This window comes from Podarcis bocagei, assembly GCF_964188305.1.
Source record: "Podarcis bocagei genome assembly, chromosome: 1".
Classification (NCBI taxonomy): Eukaryota; Metazoa; Chordata; class Lepidosauria; order Squamata; family Lacertidae; genus Podarcis; species Podarcis bocagei.
This window is the reverse complement of record NC_138125.1, coordinates 100,653,844-100,674,591: the sequence shown is the minus strand read 5'-3', so window position 1 is coordinate 100,674,591 and position 20,748 is coordinate 100,653,844. Positions and strand designations below refer to the sequence as shown.

The 20,748-nt window shown below is 39.9% G+C and overlaps 1 protein-coding gene across 6 annotated transcripts in view; it reads right to left on the bottom strand.

Annotated features, from left to right (window-relative positions):
- THSD7B (thrombospondin type 1 domain containing 7B) overlaps positions 1 to 20,748 on the bottom strand; it is a 628,355-nt gene that overhangs the window by 291,891 nt on the left and 315,716 nt on the right. For all 6 annotated transcript variants that reach the window (XM_081199464.1, XM_081199466.1, XM_081199465.1 and 3 more), the window contains one exon: positions 10,892 to 11,066. In XM_081199464.1, the coding sequence (XP_081055590.1) occupies positions 10,892 to 11,030 (139 nt within the window). In that variant the 5' untranslated portion in view covers positions 11,031 to 11,066. The remainder of the gene's footprint in view (positions 1 to 10,891; positions 11,067 to 20,748) is intronic.

Sequence of the window (20,748 nt, the reverse complement as noted above, 5' to 3'; positions counted from 1 at the left end):
GAAGGACAGGGAAGGCTATTCTGGAGGTGGCCTTGCTCTGTATATCAAAAGGAGAAACACAGAAATACCCAAGGGGGAAGACTCCCCCTACCTCCCACTGGAAAGTTATTCAAGAGGAAATGCAGCCCTTAGGCTGAAAAAGGTTCCCTATCCTTGTTCTAGAGAAAGAAGTCTAAAGCCCCACCAGGGCTTGTTTCATGATTGCATGGGTCCTTTCCCAACCATGTAGAAGCACTGTTTCACTTTCCCAAGTAGAGTTGAAAGCAGTGATAGTGTCATTTTCCTATTGTGGACTTTAATAGTACATTTGTTATAAGATTAAAACCAAATGTTGCTTGTAAAAATGTGGTACAAAATACTGCGTATCTGACCCTTGAGTTAGGAAATAGACATAAGATTGATTCAAACCAGTAAGGTGCCTATTACATGTATGCTCTCAAACCAACAAGGTGCCCCTAAGTTTAAGCGCTAGCTAACCCTTGTTGCCTTTGGTAAGGCAAATTATACAGTAACCTGGTGCAAATTGCAGCCTGAATAATTTTCTTTTGTTATTTAATTAAGAGCATTTTATATTTAACATTCCCAAAATGCCCCCTTTAGAATAATATATTATATACCTTGACAGATTAATTAGTTAAAAGCAAGACAGTTAATTGATAAAAAATAAACCTTAATCAGTCCCACTGAAAATCAATTTGTGCTCCATCAGCTGCTGCTAAGAGACTGTGGAGAATACAAAGATCCAGAAAAAAACCCCACATCTTATCTATGAACCACAGTAGCCCTGCCTCTCAGGCCTCAAACCATATCAATGGAGTTGGAACAGAACAGTTTGAAAATTGACGGTGTCAAGAACACGGGCTGCTTGGATACAAATAACAACATGCATTTCGTCATGAGTTCAGAAATGCCTAATTATACACAGGAAAAAACACCTAAAATGCATTACTTACCAATTTCTGTGTAATACCACACACCCCAGTACATCTTAACAGATGGAAAGCTGGTTAGAATAGTTTTAAAAGATTTTAATTACTGCTGTATATTTTTAAATTTACTGATGGTATTCTGCCATTTTCTAATAGAGCCAACAGCACAGACAACTACTATGGAAAGAAATGTATAATTAATGCACATTACTAATTTAATTATGGAATCTTCCATACGCATAAAATGTCATAACTAAAGACAGTGATGTCTCAGAGCTTCCAAGGGACTAGAAGCAAAAATGATTTGCCCTATTAAGAAGGCATATAAAATGACACATAGAACCATTTCTGAAGGATCAAAAGAGAATGGACTTTAACCTTGTTACTGGTCTGGAATTTAATGTTGCCTGACATTAACTTCACACTGAGGAAAGTTGAGAATGTTTCTTGACTAGGCTAGACTTGGGGAAAATAATAATGGATTTTGGAAACTTATGTGAGGATTATGGTTCCATAATGTATTCCAGATAAATGAAATTGTCAGGCAAAATATAGATTAGATTACTAGTAATATATGATAAGCTATCGTGGGAAGATGCAGTTTAACGGCAAGATTATCGCCAGCCACTGCTATCTAGATGCCTTAGCTTGCTGAAACTAATCAATTTTTTTCTCATTATGCAAAAATATGAGTAATAAAATCTAAAAAGAAAATATGAACATACTATTTGGGCTGATAATCTAAGACTGTGTGTTATTGTGGTGAGGCAGAAGGGCACAGATGAAGGAAAGAGCAAAGGCAGTCCAAAGGCAGAGAGGGGTCTACTGGTAGGCTCCCAATTTGCTACCTGGTTAGGTTCAAGGTTCCTGTGCTTAATTCTAAACAACTTGGGCCCAAAATACATTAGCCTGACTGCTTATCGTCCATCCTTGACAATTGACATCTTCTTATGGGGCACTTTCAGTGATTCCCCCTTGATGTTGAATTGCAGCTGGCCTTCACCAAGAACCAAGCTTTTGGTGTGGCAGGCCCTGCCCTGTGGAGCTCCTTGCCAACAGAAGTCCTTCAGGATTTCTATTCTGCCTCCTTTCAGATACCTTTTAAAATATCTACCATTCAGGCAGGCCTTTGGGATGTGATTTTTGTAAAGCAATCAGTCTTTATTGATGTCATAGTGTGTGTTTTTTAATATGTTGTATTTGTTGTTGTTGTTGTTCAGTCGTTTAGTTGTGTCCGACTTTTCGTGACCCCATGGACCAGAGCATGCCAGGCACTCCTGTCTTCCACTGCCTCCCACAGTTTGGTCAAACTCATGCTGGTAGCTTCGACAACACTGTCCAACCATCTCGTCCTCTGTCGTCCCCTTCTCCTTGTGCCCTCCATCTTTCCCAACATCAGGGTCTTTTCCAGGGAGTCTTCTCTTCTCAGGAGGTGGCCAAAGTATTGGAGCCTCAGCTTCGGGATCTGTCCTTCCAGTGAGCACTCAGGGCTGATTTCCTTAAGAATGGATGCGTTTGATCTCCTTGCAGTCCATGGGACTCTCGAGAGTCTCCTCCAGCACCATAATTCAAAAGCATCATTTCTTCGGCAATCAGCCTTCTTTATGGTCCAGCTCTCACTTCCATACATCACTACTGGGAAAACCATAGCTTTTACTATACAAACCTTTGCTGGCAACGTGATGTCTCTACTTTTTAAGATGCTGTCTAGGTTTGTCATGGCAATATGTTGTATACCGCCTTGTTATTTTTGTTTATGAAAGCACAGTAAATACATACTTAAATACAAAAAGTAATAGGCCATTGAATGATTTGCAAGGGTTTCTTTTTTAAACCAGAAATTTTAAAAAACCCTTAAAAATCAAAAGTGGGTTGTTGAAGAATCTGCAATAACTAAAATAAAGCTGAGGTGAGTATCCCTGTCCCCTTTCACAGAACCCATTTGTTGCCCACAGAAGTTTGGCAGGATATTCAGTAAAATTGCTGGGAGTGGGGACAAATTCCAATATTTAGAGGTGGGGCTTACCATTCCAGACCACATAGCTAAGAATTTCTCTTTTAACACATACACACAAAGCTTAGTTGCTGCGTCCAGCACGTTCCTTCCTACTTCCTACTTCAAGGGTAGTGAACCTTTTTTTTACCTCAAGGGCCACATTCCTCCTGGGCAATATTCCAAGGGCCATTTGACAGTGGTGGTGGGAAGGACCACAGGCAAAAGTGAACAGAGTGACAAATGTTATTTTTTTAAAATCTTTGTCTAGTAGCCTACTTTTTTATTCACCCCACATGCCCCTCTCTGTTCTCCACCAAGATAAGCAAGCAATCTCAGAATTCAAGGACACGTTTTAGTCATTCAAAAAAGTTGGGGTGCAAAGCAGGACCAGCGAAGGAGGTTTCCAAGGGCCAGACAGATGTTTGAAGGACCATATTTGGGGCCCTCAGGCCTAAGGGGTTCCCCACCTGATTTATTGTACTGTTAAAACTAGAATTTGGGGGAGAAGGTACTGGAGAAAAGCTAGGTTTTACTCTGCCTGGTTTGATGGTACAAGCTGACACAACTAAACTGTAGCACAGGATGATGGTGGGCTGCCTCCCTCCCTCCAAAGCATCATCCTTACAAGCATGCTGATTCACAGGCATTTCAACTGATCTTCAGACACAGCAATATTATTGAGCAATTAGCCTTGGGTTATCCATATAAATCATTCAACAAATATATTTCAATGCTTAGGTCAGCTCTGAAGGCACTCACTCTAGTTTCGCTGGCAGTTTCCAGTACAACAGAACCTCTATTGTGTTGTGTTGTGTTGTGTTGTGTGTGTGTGTGTGTGTGTGTGTGTGTGTTTTAGAATGAGTCAGCATAAACTCACAAAACAACTACCACCAGAAATGAAATCTCTCTCATTGTTGAGTAGGCAAAAGCTAAACGTTTCATATGTTGACTTGATGAATAATATTTGTGTGCGGATCCTTTTCCCGAGAAACAGTCGGGGAGCGAGTTGTGTTAAGCTTTCTTGCTGCAAGGATGTCAGCACCCTTTTCGTGGTGTTCCGATTGGATTCTCTTTGAACATATGCCCTTTCAAGTGAAATTAATCAATCTCTTTATCGCTCCCGCAGCATCTGGAGCTATAATCATTACCCAACTGCTGAGAAAGAAATGAAACCACTAATCGCATAGGGAGTAGGGCTTACTGTTCGGAGCAGGAAAGTTTTTTATTAAGTTCTAATTTGAAAAGTGATTTTTCATGACCAGCCTTCCAAGACACAGGGCATAAAAGGAAACTCTGCTTCAGGAAAGCCTGAAAGTTTCTGCCCAGTATACATATTCCGAACTGCGATAAAGTGAAACACTTTTAATTATGCTTTTTTAAAAAGAAAACAAATGTACATTTGAATGTAATAATCATACATTATAATCCAGTGAAAGTGAATCATCTTTCTTTCTTTCTTTTTTGCATCCCATTGAATTCAGTGGGAGAGATTTCAGGGCATTCTTACAAATCAGTTCTATTGAAGTCAAAAAGCTTGAAAAGAGCTTAACTTTGGTTGAATCGCACTGCAGTGGCACACAGAGGGATGCTGAGGAAAATTAGTCCTACTAAAATCACCCATTGCTGCTGCTATCTATAATTTTGTTTAAAATGCTGAGCAGGGGCATTTTGAATTGTGGGGGAAAAAAATTATATGGATCTGTTCAGTTGCAATCAATCTGGACATATTAAGATATTAAGCCATTAATGAATGTCTGTCAGTTGCTGTGCTCTGAATATCTATAGCTGTGGAAATATTAAACACACACACAGAGTAAAATAAATACCTCAGAGGTATTTTTTTAAAAACTCATAAAACCTCACAGTGAAGAATAAGTTAAGAAGTGCAAAGATGTACTGTTAAGAGCCATGGTGGCCAACGCAGAAGGCTGGGAGACCACCAGTAGGTGGAGACAGGGCCAATGACTGACAAAGCTCACACTGTGAGTACGTGAATGCAAGGCAGCAGCCAGGTGAGGACTAAATGCAGACTGAAGTTGGTGGGGCATTGCCTCCATTTGCCCTAATGGACCAGTTTCCAGTGGGTAAGAACATGTTAAGAGCTAGGTAATAAGGTGGGTACAGAATTTCTGTTAGCTGATGACTTTAGAGGTATGGCAGGAGTGGGTGAGGAACCCGTGGCCTTTCAGATTTTGCCAGACTACAACCCATGGTGGCTGGGGTTGGTGAGATTTGGGGTCCAACAACGCCACGTTTTACCCTATCCCTGATGAATGCAATACATTTCAGATGACCAAAAATTGTTGTTGATGTTGCTTTTCTTTTAAGACCATGACCAGATGGTGTATTGCCCTTTGGAAACTGTATGAATTGTAAGACATAATTAACACCAAATGTTGGGTCACAGATAGAAGGGAGAAGACAGCAGTTTCAAGATGTGGCAGATGTGATCAGGTTAAGATATACTAGAAGGAACAAAGGCATGCAGTAGAAAAGAAAACTATAAACATTGACAATGCTACTTTTATTAATCGATATATATATATATATTTACCAAAACGATATAACAACACGATCCCATAGTCACTGCAGTAATACATTATGCTAAATGCTGGGAGAGCATTTCTCACATCAACTTTGGTGGAAAAACAAAGTGAATATTAGTTTTAATTTGGCTACCTATATTAGAATTAAATGAGGAAGGCAAATCATAGCCACAAAAATGGATAAACAAGGCTCACTCACCATAAATTAATGCATTTATTTAATGATAAGCAAGAAAAATAACACTTCTGTGAGATTTCTAATATTAAATTGATTTTTTTCAACTTTTGGAAATGATGGATTTTAATGTTGACCAATAAAGTGGGAAAATCTGAATAATAAAGCCACATAAGCAATGAATGTAAAAACTAAAAAAAAAAATTGCAATGAAAGTTGCAACAGTATAGGCAAAATCAGTTTTTAAAAGCTCCAGAAAATAAAATTTTTGCTGCTACTGTTGTTTTTCCTATTCTTATTTGTATTGTTGTTATTACTGCCTGCTCTTTGACAGGACTTCCACTGGCGGGGCTCATTAGGTGAATCCTTCCCAAAGTATTTATTTTGGCATCAGTCTAAGCAACATGGTGAAGCGCTTGTAATCAGAGACAGCTCCAGCATTATTCAGAGGAAGCTTAACCCCAGTATCATTTATCTAAGGAAAGCCCCAGTGGTTCACACCAAAGATCATCCCCAGAGTTGCTGCTGCATAAGGTAATTTCTCACAATAACTGATATGCATAATGGATCATGTAACTGCAAGTCTAATCAGTCCCTGGAATATGTGCTACATCTATTGCAAGTAGATGCCCTTCTTTCACAGAAATTAAGGCGCAGCCTCTAGCAAGCATGTTCTCCTGTAATTGGATTAAGTCTAAATTTACAATTTCTAGAATAGTACCACTACCTTTCCTGCAGTGGACACTGATTGGCTCAGAGATCTCTTGTGATCCCCCAGCGAAAAAATCCTATTGTGGTGTTTCATGGCAGTTCACTGCCTCTGCCCTTTGCCATGTACTGTCCCTCAACTGAGCCTGTCCTGAATGAGATTACTCTATGTGTCAGATCCCATGCTCATCAGGAAGCTCTACGGTCCTCATATGCTGATCCACACCACTCTTTTCATGAATGGCTTCGGAGAAAAGATTTCCTTTCCTTAGCTAGATTCCTCACCCTTACCCTGCTTTCACCCTTTCCCTGCTTCTAAACTATATCTAGCTGGGATCCTTGCAGGAAAATGCAAACCATTATCTCCCCAAAATAAAAGAATTTAGTACTCTCAAACTTTATTGGCAATTTCTGAGAAACATATTGGGTGTGTGGATGTGTTTATTATGTATTTTGTGTTTTATTTTGTATTTTTATGTTGTGAACCACCCTGTGATATTCGTATGAAGTGTGGTATACAAATTTAATACACGATAAAAAATAACAATAATAAAATAACAATTAAAATAAACACCATGTCACTCTTTGTTGAGCATTTTGTATAAATAAATATTCAAAGCATAGGAAAATCCTCCAAGGAAGCTTCTGTTAATTTATCCTAAAATAAGGATAGTACTTACAAAATCATTATGTCCAGTACAATAACATTTGTTGAATGCAACCATGTCCATTAAAGACATGCAAAACAATGACTGTCCTTATTATCTATAATTCAATTATCGGTGAGGAAAAGGAACCAAATACTATATTCTGTTTTGTTTTCCTTAACACACTTTTCCATGTTTACCCCGATACTTCATCTATTTAGAAATCAGAAACTGGTATGTTCTTCACAAGTGTTTTGATCACAAATATCACAAACAGAAATAAAGATTAGCTCATTTTCAATGGCATTTTAAGAATCTTTAAAACTTCTGAGGTATTTCATATAATCAATGAAGGCATACCTGCAAAGGTCAAAATATTTCCAGGAGAAGCACCCAAGAGGGTGTTCACTTTCTTATGAACAACAATGCACATCTCTAAACACTTTCATTTCACAATAGAAATGTAACAATGAACATGAGAAACTTCACTTACTCTGAAATTATATCTTGAAACATTCCCCCCCAAGCTACTTCATGAGATCAGCACTCCATATCTCTGCTGAATGTGCTATGCTCTGAGAAAAATATGTAACATAGCTATTTTTCTTTCTTAAAATTTTCACTAAGTGAATATAAGTGACAATAATATCTATTTTTAGAACGCTCCAAATTGCATTAGGTTATTTCTTATGTAATCTAATTTCAGCATCTTCAAGTTTTAAAATTTATCACAATGTGCTTACAATGCTTCTGTTTAACTATGATATAAAGTCAAGGCTACAAACCTAAGCATGCTCACTTCTTGCTTGTTGCATTCCAGTGTGCTCATTACAGCCTGAGTGCAAGAAAGCAGCTGCAGAGCCTGAATCTTTGCATTTTCCACAGGGAAAAGGAAACTACCAAGTCAAAACCCAGTATGGAAATCAGGAACCAAATAATAACAATCATGATAATAATTGTCTCATTCACATGACTGAAAGTGACATTAAGGAAAACAGGCAGACGATTCCTACTTTCTACTGCATATTGTTATATGCATATATTACAACTGAATCAGTTGGCCCACAAGATAGTTAAACTTTGGCCCCATGCATTCTCCTTTCTGTGCAATAAAAATACACAGAGTAAACCTGATAGGTGGAACTGACCATTCTTCTCAACATAAAAAGGTGATGGTTTGGACTTTCAGCTAGGATATTGCCAAAATGAACTCTGTGATGGGCTTCCCTTGAAGATGTTCTGGAAACTGCAAGTGGTGCAGAATATGCAGCCTTTAGAAAATTGACCTGTGTGCACTGGCGGAAGAACAAGAGTGTGGGACGCGCACCAGCCTGCTCTCCACTTCCCGGTGCTGGAGCATGAAGCTCCGCCATTGCCTGTGTGTCTGCACAATCATGTAACGTCTAGTTTGTGGAGCCTGCACTGGCTGTTTCTATGCCACCAGGACAAATTTAAGGTGTCGGTATTAACTTATAAAGATCTTCATTGTCTTGAACCCTGGTATTTGACAGAACACTTTCCGCATATCAGCTGATCTGGGCTCTGGGGTCAGAAGAGGGGTCTTTCTCACTCTCTGGTTTAGGCCCCCAAGGTAGGGACATGGGGTCAGGAATCCTATGTAATTTGCAGTGTGGAATTCTCTCCCACTCGAGGCAACCAGTGCTCCAAATTTGCAGAGGTTTGGACTCTGGATTAAAACATACTTGTTGCAATTTAACTTAAGCTAGTCAAGGTTTTTTTTTGGGGGGGTTATAGAATAGAATCATAGAATCATAGAGTTGGAAGAGACCACAAGGGCCATCGAGTCCAACCCCCTGCCAAGCAGGAAACACCATCAGAGCACTCCTGACATATGGTTGTCAAGCCTCTGCTTAAAGACCTCCAAAGTAGGAGACTCCACCACACTCCTTGGCAGCAAATTCCACTGTCAAACAGCTCTTACTGTCAGGAAGTTCTTCCTAATGTTTAGGTGGAATCTTCTTTCTTGTAGATTGGATCCATTGCTCCGTGTCCGCTTCTCTGGAGCAGCAGAAAACAACCTTTCTCCCTCCTCTATATGACATCCTTTTATATATTTGAACATGGCTATCATATCACCCCTTAACCTTCTCTTCTCCAGGCTAAACATGCCCAGCTCCCTTAGCCGTTCCTCATAAGGCATCATTTCCAGGCCTTGGACCATTTTGGTTGCCCTCCTCTGGACATGTTCCAGTTTGTCAGTGTCCTTCTTGAACTGTGGTGCCCAGAACTGGACACAGTTATGTAGGAACTGCTCCTATTGGTTGTGATTGTTCTATCATATTTTTATGATTTTAGTGGTATTTTATTATTGTGTTATTGAGCTGTATCTGATTATGTCATACTCGGAGAAGACATAATTATATATAAACATACCCTCGGGGAAGGCTCAGGCAAAGTTTTCTTCTTCTTCTTAACCAACAAGTGATGAACTTATTGTCTAAACTGTCAGAGGTAAGCAAAGAAAGGTGGCCTTGAGAAATCCCAACATGACTGCTTTTGCATTTGCTACTTGTTGGACAAGACAGGTGAGGTTAGTGAAATATATGTTATGCCTTTTTTGAAGGAAAAAAGAATGAGATGCATAGTCTGTTACACATGTTTATCTCTAAGACAGCTTTTAGGTGTGATATAATTTGGGACATTAAGTTAAGAAACTACAGTAAAAAAAGAATAGTGGTCAGTCTTACATCTCTTTAAAATTTTGTTGGATATATTTGTTCCCCTTGCCTCCAGGCCCTTGAAATTTTTTGAATGAAGTCCCAGGGATGGTGAATATGTTGCACTCCAGATATAACAAGGCATTTGGACCTACAGAAACCCAGACTTGTGGGGTGGAGGGAGAAAGAAACTACCACTTTGTCTTGGCATAAACCCAGAATGACTTTGAGGAGCTATGCTTGATTAACTACTAAAACTCAAATTATGGGCTGATTGCTTCAGGGAATGACCGCTTCCCCTTGTACAACTTGCAGATGCAGACTAATTCCTGCTCTGTTCATGTGCAAAAACCGGTCACTCTGCCAAAGAAATGCATGAATTTAAATTTGTCCGAAGTTCTCTCCTCTGGTCTTCCTTCAAGTTGTACATACAAGCAAATAGGAACAGTACTGAACTACTGTAGGCCCAGCTATCAGGTTAAATTTGAAAGTTGTTGTTTTTTTATCATATGGATCTTTGAAACTATTCATCTTTTTTTTTTTTTTTAAAGGACTAACGACTCCTCTACAGCTTCAAGTAAAATGTGCCATACAGCCCCCTGGAATTATACCAGAATACAGGTGGGGGAAATGTGTAGAGGTATCTTCATACTCTCGTGCCACATTTTTTAAAAAAATGCATGTGGAAAGCTAGTCTATCAAGAAGATGGCATCTAGCCCCACACTTACTAATTTGTTTTTACATGAAGAAAGATTTATACTCAGAAGAGTCAACTTCACCTATGTTCTGAAGAGCTTGAACCACCTGATATTCTGAAAAGGCAGTTTGGCTCAAAGTATCTAAGTTAGGGATTCCCAAACCATGATCCACAAGCTTCATTCGGGTGCTCTGCTGCACACCTGTGAAGAACAGCAGGAGCACTGTCACCTGGAAGGTGAAGAGGACAAATTGGAAGTGACAAGAGGAAGAGGCACTTGAAAGGGGTGGAAAGAAGTAGCACCAAAGTTAACAAGGAGCTAAAATTAAGATGTTTGGTCTTAAAAAACATACAGTACATTATAATTGCTACAACAGATAGGTAAAATCATTAAGTGGACCTCGAAGACCCACAACAATTTTCCAGTGGACCACGGAGGTAAACGTTTGGGGACCACTGGCCTAAACTCACACAGAACCACAGTCACAGTAAGGAAGAATATGTGCATCCCTACCTGTTTTCCAGACAAATGGATGCGATTTCCTGCCTTCCAAATCAGATGTGTGTAATAATAAGAGAGCAAGCACAACCAAGCACCTTCCTGTGCTCTGCCATGCCCAGTGAGCGCAAAGCCAGCTATCCCTTAGAACCATACTTCATGAAGTTCAATCCAGATCACTTCACTATTCCTAAAATAAACAGAAGGAAGGTGGGAAATAGAGAAAGAGTTAGTTAAAGAGGAACAGAGTCACCAGCTAACCCTTTAAATATACCACTTGTACAGATTTTATGAAGGAATGTAGCAATCTTGTGGCCTACGGTATGGGTCATAAGACTACTGTGTTCATAAGAACATTCACCTCTAAGTGGTATCTCACATTTTCATACACAGATTGCCAGTTACATGTTAAAAACAAACATGTTTCCCATGTCTGCTTGCCACCGCCACTCTCCACTTTCACAGAATTTCTGCAAAGGCCCTTTGACATTTAATACTCTTATTTCTTATTTACCTTACTAGGATATTTAATTTAATCCATCGCTCTAGTGGAGATATACCACTTTGCAATAGCAAAATTAATATGACTTGGGATACGAGGTGGCATCAAATGTCACTTACAGTGACATTTTGAGGAGAATATGAAGATCTCTGCAAAGCAGAAGTGATCCAGGTTGCTAACAGGGTTTTCTGGGTCCAGTACACTACATGTGGATTTGACCCTCTACCACGTCTACAAAAGAGGACACACACAAACTTACATGACAGCTGTGTATGCTTTGTGCCATTCTCAAAGTTAGGTAAATTTGGGGCAGAGAGCACCAAAATAAATCAGGGTGATGTTTGATAGACAGAATGTCAACAAGTGAAGCTTTTCCCAGATTTACATTTCCTTACAGGATATAGCTAAATCTGTTGAATTTCTGCCTGCCACACAGCTGATAAAGGCACAAGATTCTTCCAGTAGTCCTGTGCCATCCCTAAACCATGTAAAAATTGAGTTTCATGAGCTGCAAACCAGTTGTTTTGCTTTATTTATATTTGCCTAGAAAAGATAACAAGGGAGTGTACAATACACAAAAAATACTACGAGGATAATCTTGCATAGGGATACAGTGGCCATATCCACTAGACTAGAGCAACAGCAGCATATCTTCTCTCCCTGTGACAGAATAATTATAGAGTACAGGATTGCTATGTCGGTATGTTAGGACCCATATTTGTAATAGGAAAGCATACTGCCAACTTGCAGGATGTTTCACAAAGCTGAAATACAAATGGTAGCATCTCAAACACCAAAATAAATGCATCAACAAAAGCCAATTGCTTTGTTACCAAGAACAAATTTATAAAACATTGAACTCCCTTTCCCATTCCATGCATTTATTCTGCCTGCCAGGCATTTATCTCAGATTCTAACATTTTACATTTGCTACTGGTCATTTCCCTCATGTTTTGTAGCGTGAAGCTTCATATCTCATAATACGAAGTGTCAAATATTAGGAACAGGTTTCGTTCCACAAAAGGTTAGTTGCATCAGTTTTGGTGCTTTTCTTTATAGTTATCAGTTATTAAAAGCTTCTTTCCAAACTATTTCATTTGTAACCTTATAAAATGAACTATTATTACTATACACAATACATGGTGTGCAGATAAGGCAAAGATAAGCCTGAAAATACCACACAAAGTAGATGTACAAAATAAAAAAACCCTTTTTAAAAAAAAAAAGATAGTTTTATTTAAATTACTCTGAAACAGTCTCTATCATGATAAACGTATGCAATTATATTTATCAGATAGAGGCTACCCAAAATGGAAGTGAAATGACATTTTTATCTAACTTCATTCACGTATATAGCTTAGCCAATAGCAAATGGCAATAATTTAGAAGCTATAGAGCTGGTCTTGCTGGAAAAGAAGAAGCAACGTAAGTTAGTTTAGCCATTCAATGGAGCTTCTCTGTGAAAACAGTAAACACTCATTCAGCTTGAATTAGATTCCAGGGCCTGTGCTGGCGCAGGAAAATAATTGCTACTATTATTTAAAACCTCTCCTGCACCTCCTGAAGCGGCTACATCATTGGATGGATCATTGAGAACTTTGGAATACTAACCCATTCAGAATTTCCCAGCTAATTACAATCTGAGTCCCAGCCTTACTGCAATTCAGACTCAGCCCGTACTTAGCTCAGCCCTAGTCACCCTCTCCCTTTTCTTGCAGATGGTGACAGCTGCAAGTTAAAATGTATCCCAGTGCCCATGATCCTGCTGGAGATGAATATACTACTAAACTGTTTTTCCCTGAGTTGAGCAGGTTCCTAAACTGCAAATCCCAGATTTTACTGCAGAACCCAAATCCAGTGAGAACATTCGTATTTTGCTTTGTTCTCGTTTCTGCATGTTATTGAAAAACCACACTCATGCTACAATACTGGCATGCCTACTGAACACAGTGGAGGTGCTTATGAGTAAACTTCCAACAAGCATAAAAATACCCCCGCCCCCCGTAGCACCACAAATCCAACTCAATAGTGTAACATTGGAAAGTATTGATCACTTCTCATACCCGGGCAGTTACCTTTCCACAAGGGCAGACACTGATGCCAAAATCCAGCATCGCCTGAGCTCGGTGAGTGCAGCTTTCTCCCGATTGAAGTGCAGTGTTTGAGAAACCAAAATGCTTGTTTACAAAGCATTTTGTAAAGTACTTCCAACCTTACAGTATGCTTGTGAAACATGGACCACTTATAAACACCATCTCCAACTCCTCGAAATATTCCATAAATGATGTCTCCAAAAAAAATTACACATCACTTGGGAATACAGGCAAACTACTGCCAGTGTACTGGAAGAAGCAAAGATCACTAGTGTCAAAGCAATGATTCTCTCAAGGTAAATCTAAAAAAATGTAGTATAAACACCAACAATTGGGAAACACTGGCTTGTGAGCACTCCAACTGTAGAACAACCTTTACCAAAGGTGTCATGGACTTTGAAGACGCTTGAAGTTGGGATGAAAGGGAGAAACGTGCTAAGAGGAAGGCACGCTTGGCAAACCCTCACCACAATCAACTACCACCCAGAAACCTATGTCCCCACTGTGGAAAGATGTGGGGATCCAGAATTGGCCTCCACAGTCACTTATGAACACACTGTTAAGACCATGTTCATAGAAGACAATGGCTGGAAGGAAATTTGTGTATATTATGAGGCTGTTGCTTCTAAGTCTCAGCATATTGTAATTTCTTAAGAAAGGCAGCAAAAACAGGCTAGCACTTTCTCTGACATGAATGTAGAGGTTATATCAATTCAGGGAAAACAGGAATAAATTAGACCAGGCTGAGCCAGATTCTCATCTCTCATATGGCAGGTTAACTACTTGGTTCCAATAATTTGCACCCAAGTCAAATAGCAAGATCAGAATCACATGCAAGGTTTCCATAACACAATCTGACACACTAAAATTTTTGTCAAGGTGATAAAATAAAAATGTACAGACACCATATGCCAATCCACAGCACCATGAATAAATTGCATTAGGGGGGCCTCCAATTTTCAGATTAAAATTAAGTTACTGTGTATCTCAGCTTCCACATGCAGTAGTATGGCTGATGAAGCAGGGAATGCTTGTGTATTTTCCATTCAGCATTCAGCAGGGGATATATATGACTTAAATGCAAACAGGTAGTATACCCTGCCATTTCAAATTCCTTTCATGCATTCTGCCAATTGATTCACTCCTTTTGCAGATGAAAATCATTAAGAATAAATGAAAATTTTAAGTTGAAACTGTGCTATGGAAACAACTTCTTCTTCTTCCTCTTCTTCTTCTTCTTCTTCTTCTTATTATTATTATTATTATTATTTCCACTTAACATTTCTTAACTGCAGACTGATTACAGAACAAAAAGAGGCTGGTTTGTGAAGGGCTGAGCTGCTGCAGGAAGGGGGAAAATCAGAAGAGAAAATGCAAAGATTGTTTCTCCTTTTCTAAGGCCTGTGGATCAGTGGTCGAGCATCTACTTTGCAAGCAAAAGGTCCTAGGTTCCATCTCCAGCTAGGACTGGGACAGTCCCTTCCTGAAACCCCAGAGCCCTGCTGCCAGTCAGTGTAGGTAATCCAGAGAAAGGTGGACCAATGCTCTGACTTACTATAAGGCAAGTTCCTGTGTTTAGTAGGAAATGCTTGCGAGTTTATGTTGTATCACAAATGGAAGTCCTTTTGGGTACAAAGAGCTCACCTAAAGGGAAGGGAGTTAAGAGGGCATTTTGACTGTGTAGAGTAGGAGTGTGCATTTGCCCAGATACTGAAGCTATGCAGCAAACTTTGAAGATATTCAGACAATAGATATATAGATGATATAGATATAGATATAGATATAGATATAGATATAGATATAGATGATATAGATATAGACTATTTGCTCACAAATAACTGTAGTTCAACATCCATCCCTGGCTTGTATTCCAGCATCTAGGAATGCCAACACATTGTGCATCATTCCTCATTAAGCAGGAACTATCAGTGTGTACAGAAAACCTTAAAACAACCATTCCACAATGTGTGTCTGCAATGGATTGTATTAGGTAGATACCATAGCAGGGGTGGGGAGGTCATTAATGTTGAGATAAATTGCTTTGCAGTCAAAGACCTGACTCATTAAAATCTAGCAAACAGGTTTTTGAGTCTTTTTCTTTTAGTTTTTAGTTAGATTGTGCCCCCCCCACCTAACATCATTAGTTGACACCACCCCGGCAGAGTTATGAAGAACTCTTTAACAATGTGATCCTCTACATTTACTTTCAGAAGAAAACCACAAGGAGTACAAGAAGCCTTGTCTCCGGGTATATAGGGTTGCAATGTACAGAGGAGTGAAGGCTGTTGTAATAAATATATATCTTTCATTCTGTTGATATAATTAGGAAGAGAAAAGAAACCCACACATTTCCTACTTTAGTACCACAAACCTTGATTTTCAGTGTACGACCTGGAAATTTAATGAAGGAAGCTTTGCATTTAGAAGTTTAATTATGAACTCGGTTAAGTGGATTATAATGAAAGATATCTCTAGCAAGGGAATCCAAACAGATGCATTACGAATACATTAAGGAAAACACCAGAGAATGAACTTTCCATCAGCAAAAAGGTTTTTAATTAAAAGAATCATAGAACAGAACTCTTCTGTGAAGTGATATTACTCTTATACTCCATTCTATCATTAGGTACTTCCAGCACATGCAAAGAAATGACTCCCAAGTTTGGATACTTTCTGAAAGCACTGCATTGTTTTTTCCATATTTCCTGATGATGTAGATTGAGCAGGTCATTCAAAAAGATGCAAGTGAAGCCAGGCTTGTTTCATCTGTATGCAAATATATCACATTACACCGCTGCCCATATGCCTGCACTTACATAATAAAACCGTAATCAAAAGATTGGGACAGATTCCTTACGCTACAGAAAATTGAAAGGCAGCACGCATAAGTGAAAATATTTGGGGAAACGTAAATATGATACAAGCAATGCTCAGAAATAATGCCTAAATAGTGCTGGAAGTGAAACTGTTCTGCACCTTGTACCTGCTGTGCAAATGAGCAGAGAACAGGGAGTAACAAGGAAACAGTGGGAGAAGCAGCAATAACATTGTTCACAATATTTTTTATTTTGCTTGTTTAGAGAGTATCCCACCTCTCGACACAAGTGATCTTGTGTCACACTAGCAAAAAAAAAAAATATACAAGCAGTAAAATAACACTGAAAATAAAATGCAAGTTAAAATTATGGGGAAATGGACGTAAATGGTTAATAAGTGGGTAAAATAAAAACCATACACACTTACACAAACACATGTGCAATATATAAAAATTAATTTGCAGATTACAAAAAAAATTCAATTTAATTATCACCAGTGTTTCTATAAAAATACAATCATGTTTAAAATAAAATCTTATGCTAAATACAAGTTGATTGTGGCCTAATCTCTTAAAGCTCAGCAACAGATTGGTCTGCTTCAGATGTAATATCAGACTATGGTTCACTGTTACATGAACGAGCCTCACAGGATCCTCTGGCCAAGCATTTCCAACTTCCAGCAAGCATCACAATGTCTTGCTTCCCTTCTTCATTTAAGGCAAACCGCAAATGGCCACATTATCTGAGCTGGCAAACTCTGACCTTTGAGTTGCCAGCAAACCAAATTCAAAACGACTTCCACACAGTGGTGGAGCTTCATGCTCCGGCACCGGGGGGCCAGAGAGCAGGTGGGGCTGGCACACGTCCTGGGGGTGCGGTCACATCCTGGGGGCGTGGTGTGGTGCCCAGCGCGGGCAGCCACGATGGCACCTGGCCGGGATCGCGCTGCCGGGCGCGGTACGCTCGCCACGCATGCTTCTTCCTCCGCCAGTGCTTCCACAATGTGTCTAGTTCTCAAATTATGAATCTTTATGACTGTCAGCCAAACAGCATGGCTACAGTATTTGCTTTCTGTTTTCAGGAACACTACTTTGCCAAGCAGCCCTGTTGCTTCTAGACAGTTCTAGAAACATGGATAGGAAGTGTGCATCCCAAGTATTTGTTGTTTTTGCTGAAACAGAGTCTTGCAGCACCATAAAGACAAACAGATTTACTGTGACATAAGCTTTCGTGTAAGCTCTCTAGTCCACGAAATCTTTATGCCACCATCAATCTGTTAGTCTTTAACATGCCACAGTACTTTTTGCTGCTTAGCGTTACAGCCTTAGCTTTCAATATGTATCCTTGCTTAGAATTCTTGCATGCAGAGAGAAAGTGTCAAGTGGAAATCAGTCTCTGGGTCTCTAAATAAAGACAGCGTATGAGGACTGCATGACCAAAGGACAATATCAATTATTTAAATTGCCTTGATTTAAAAATCAATCCACCACACACACACACATCCAAAAGCCAACCTCCCATGTTGTTGGCTCTGTGGTTTAGTACTTAAACAAAAAAATGCATCAAGATGACTTGGAAGAGGCAGGTACCTTTAACCCTTGGATATTAGCAGCAGAGCAATGTCCATCTGCCAGGATATAGCTGGCCACTGATGCTTCCACACTCAATCCATGACCAATGTGGGCATTCAGGTGCATCATCAGATCTCACAACAGCAACACAAAGCACCTATACAGAGCATTATTTTTTTAGGGATTTCCATCTCTGAAAGAAAAATATGCTCCCAAAATATTGTTGCCCAGAACAACCAAATGGCTTCCATGTGCAATCAAGTTGGCACCAGATACTCCCATATTATTATTCTTTCATTTGTAAGCAAAATAAAAAATAAAAATGGCTGCTCCTGGAAAGCCCCATCCTTTTAAACATGTTTATTGTTTGCTAAATATTCTTGCTTGAAAAGAACCGCTTATTTTCCAACAACATGCCTTGTTCTCAAACAAGTCAATAATTACTACTTCAAATGAGAAAACAGTTCCTATAGTTGAATTGTGCTCACTTACGGTAACAAGCCTTGAAAACAATTGGGTTGTCCTTAAATTCAAGCCCATGACCACTGCTTTTTGCAACACTTTTACCTTTCACCCTCTACAATGCCCGTTTCTGTAGTTTCAGAGTAAAAGCTACCGGCCCATGTGCAAAATTGACCTTGTTCTTACCAAGATGTCTAGTATAACTATGGCACACAAAGAGGAACACTGCAGATTCTCCAAAGAAAACTTTTGCAGAACCATACCCTGGCAAGGGCAATTATCCCTTCAGTTTGTAGGAGACCAGAGTTCATGTTATATCATCACTGGTCCTATCATTTTTGACCTTCCCTGCTGTCATACCCATTATAGTTCAATTAACAGAGGAGCCCTGCAGTGGCTTGATGAGCATCTGCTGGCAATACCTGGCAATAATTCAATAAGAATGCACCATAGGAAGAAATAATGAGAAGTCAACTCGGTTGTTCCTTTTCCCCTTGAGAATGCAGAGCAGCTTGGCTTATGGGAAGGAGCACGACCTACAGAAAATGACCCGCTCATTTCACATTTCGGATTTTAAACATGCTATTACCACCTGAAAAGATGAAGGCTTTTGTTTATTCTACCTGTACTGAAGTCAAGATGTTCCTTAGTCCTGTGACAAAAAAATCCTATGACAAAAGCATTGCTAGTATATGCTTTGTAAAATGGAAAGCTTAATGCTTAAGAATTTTACAAGCCTAGCTATACCCATTAAATGACTAGCAGCAGAACTTCTCACTGCAGATAAAATGACCAGGCTCCCTTCACTCAATACGCATATGCAGAGCAAAGAAAGCATGTGTATGGATTCCTCATTAGACTTCCATACTCAATGGGTGGATGTCACGGGCAGATTTAGGCTGGGCCAGTGACACGAGGTAAGGCACAGTCCTATTCCTTCCTCTGTGTGCAGACCCACTTCATGTGTGTCTGATTTTCACTCAATCCCATGAACTGCTCAGGAAAATACAGGGTTGGGTATGAGTGCCTCTACTGGTTGGAACGCAGCAAGATTTGCTAAGCAGACAGGAGACTGCTTTGCATTTCTTGCTAAGGATAGGTGTTCAACAGCAGTGGCAAAGCTATTATGTAGTGCGTGGAGTCCTAACACAGTAGTAATAGCACTACCTGGGACAGCTTCCATGGCTATATAGCTTCTTCTTTGGCGATTACTTGTAGCCGATTAAGATTGTCTTCCATTAACACGGGTTTAACAGTGAGTTTGTGACTGTGGAGGCGAATTCTGGATCCACACGTCTTTCCACAGTGGGGACATAGGTTTCCGGGTGGGAGTTGATCATGGTGAGGGTTTGCCAAGCGTGCCTTTTTCTTAGCACATTTCTCCCTGAGTTTGAGCATCTTCAAAGTCCATGACACCTTTGGTAAAGGTTGTCCTACAACTGGAGTGCTCACAAGCCAGTATTTCCCAATTGTTGATGTTTATACTACATTTTTTTAGATTTGCCTTGAGAGAGTCCTTAAACCTCTTTTGTTGATCACCAGCATTACACTTTCCATTTTTAAGTTCAGAATAGAGTAGTTGCTTTGGAAGACAATAATCAGGCATCTAAACAACATGACCAGTCCAATGAAGTTGATGTTGAAGAATCTTCGCTTCTTCCAGTACACTGGCATTAGTTCGCCCATCTTCCCAAGTGATATGTAGAATTTTTTGGAGACACTATTGATGGAATCTTTCGAGGAGTTGGAGATGGTGTTTATAAATGGCTGCATAGCACATCTGACCTCAGCCCACTCACCCCCCTCTGCTGCCACAGCCATTCACTTCCCCCATCACTCCGCCCACATGAAACCTCTCCTAAAATCCCTACACTGGTTTCCTCTTCTCATTAGGATGCAACACAGATTCCTTGTCCATTATCTCCAATGCCCTCCATGGCCTTGCACCCACTCTTATCTGTCCACACTTAAATCCCAGTACAGTGGTGCCTTGCAAGACGAAAAGAATCTTCGTCTGGCGGCTTTTTCGTCTTGCGAAGCAAGCTCATTGACGGATTAGCAGATTAGCGCTTTTAGCGCTATTAGCGGCTTTTAGCGGCTTATCTGCTGATCGGATCAGCTGATAAGCGGCTTAGCGGCTTAGAAAAAGGGGGGGAAAGGGGAAAAAACCAGCAGGAACTCGCAAGACATTGTCGTCTTGCGAAGCAAGCCCATAGGAAATTCGTTTTGCGAAGCACCTCCAAAACGGAAAACTCTTTCGTCTAGCGAGTTTTCCGTCTTGCGAGGCATTCGTCTTGCGGGGCACCACTGTATACCAATAACTCCTGCTTCTCTAGCTCCATGCCATCCTCAGTTGCCTGAAGACCTGCTGCTCATGCAGAACAATTCCATCCTTTCTCTCTTGCCATCCCCTCTGCCTGGAAGTGCC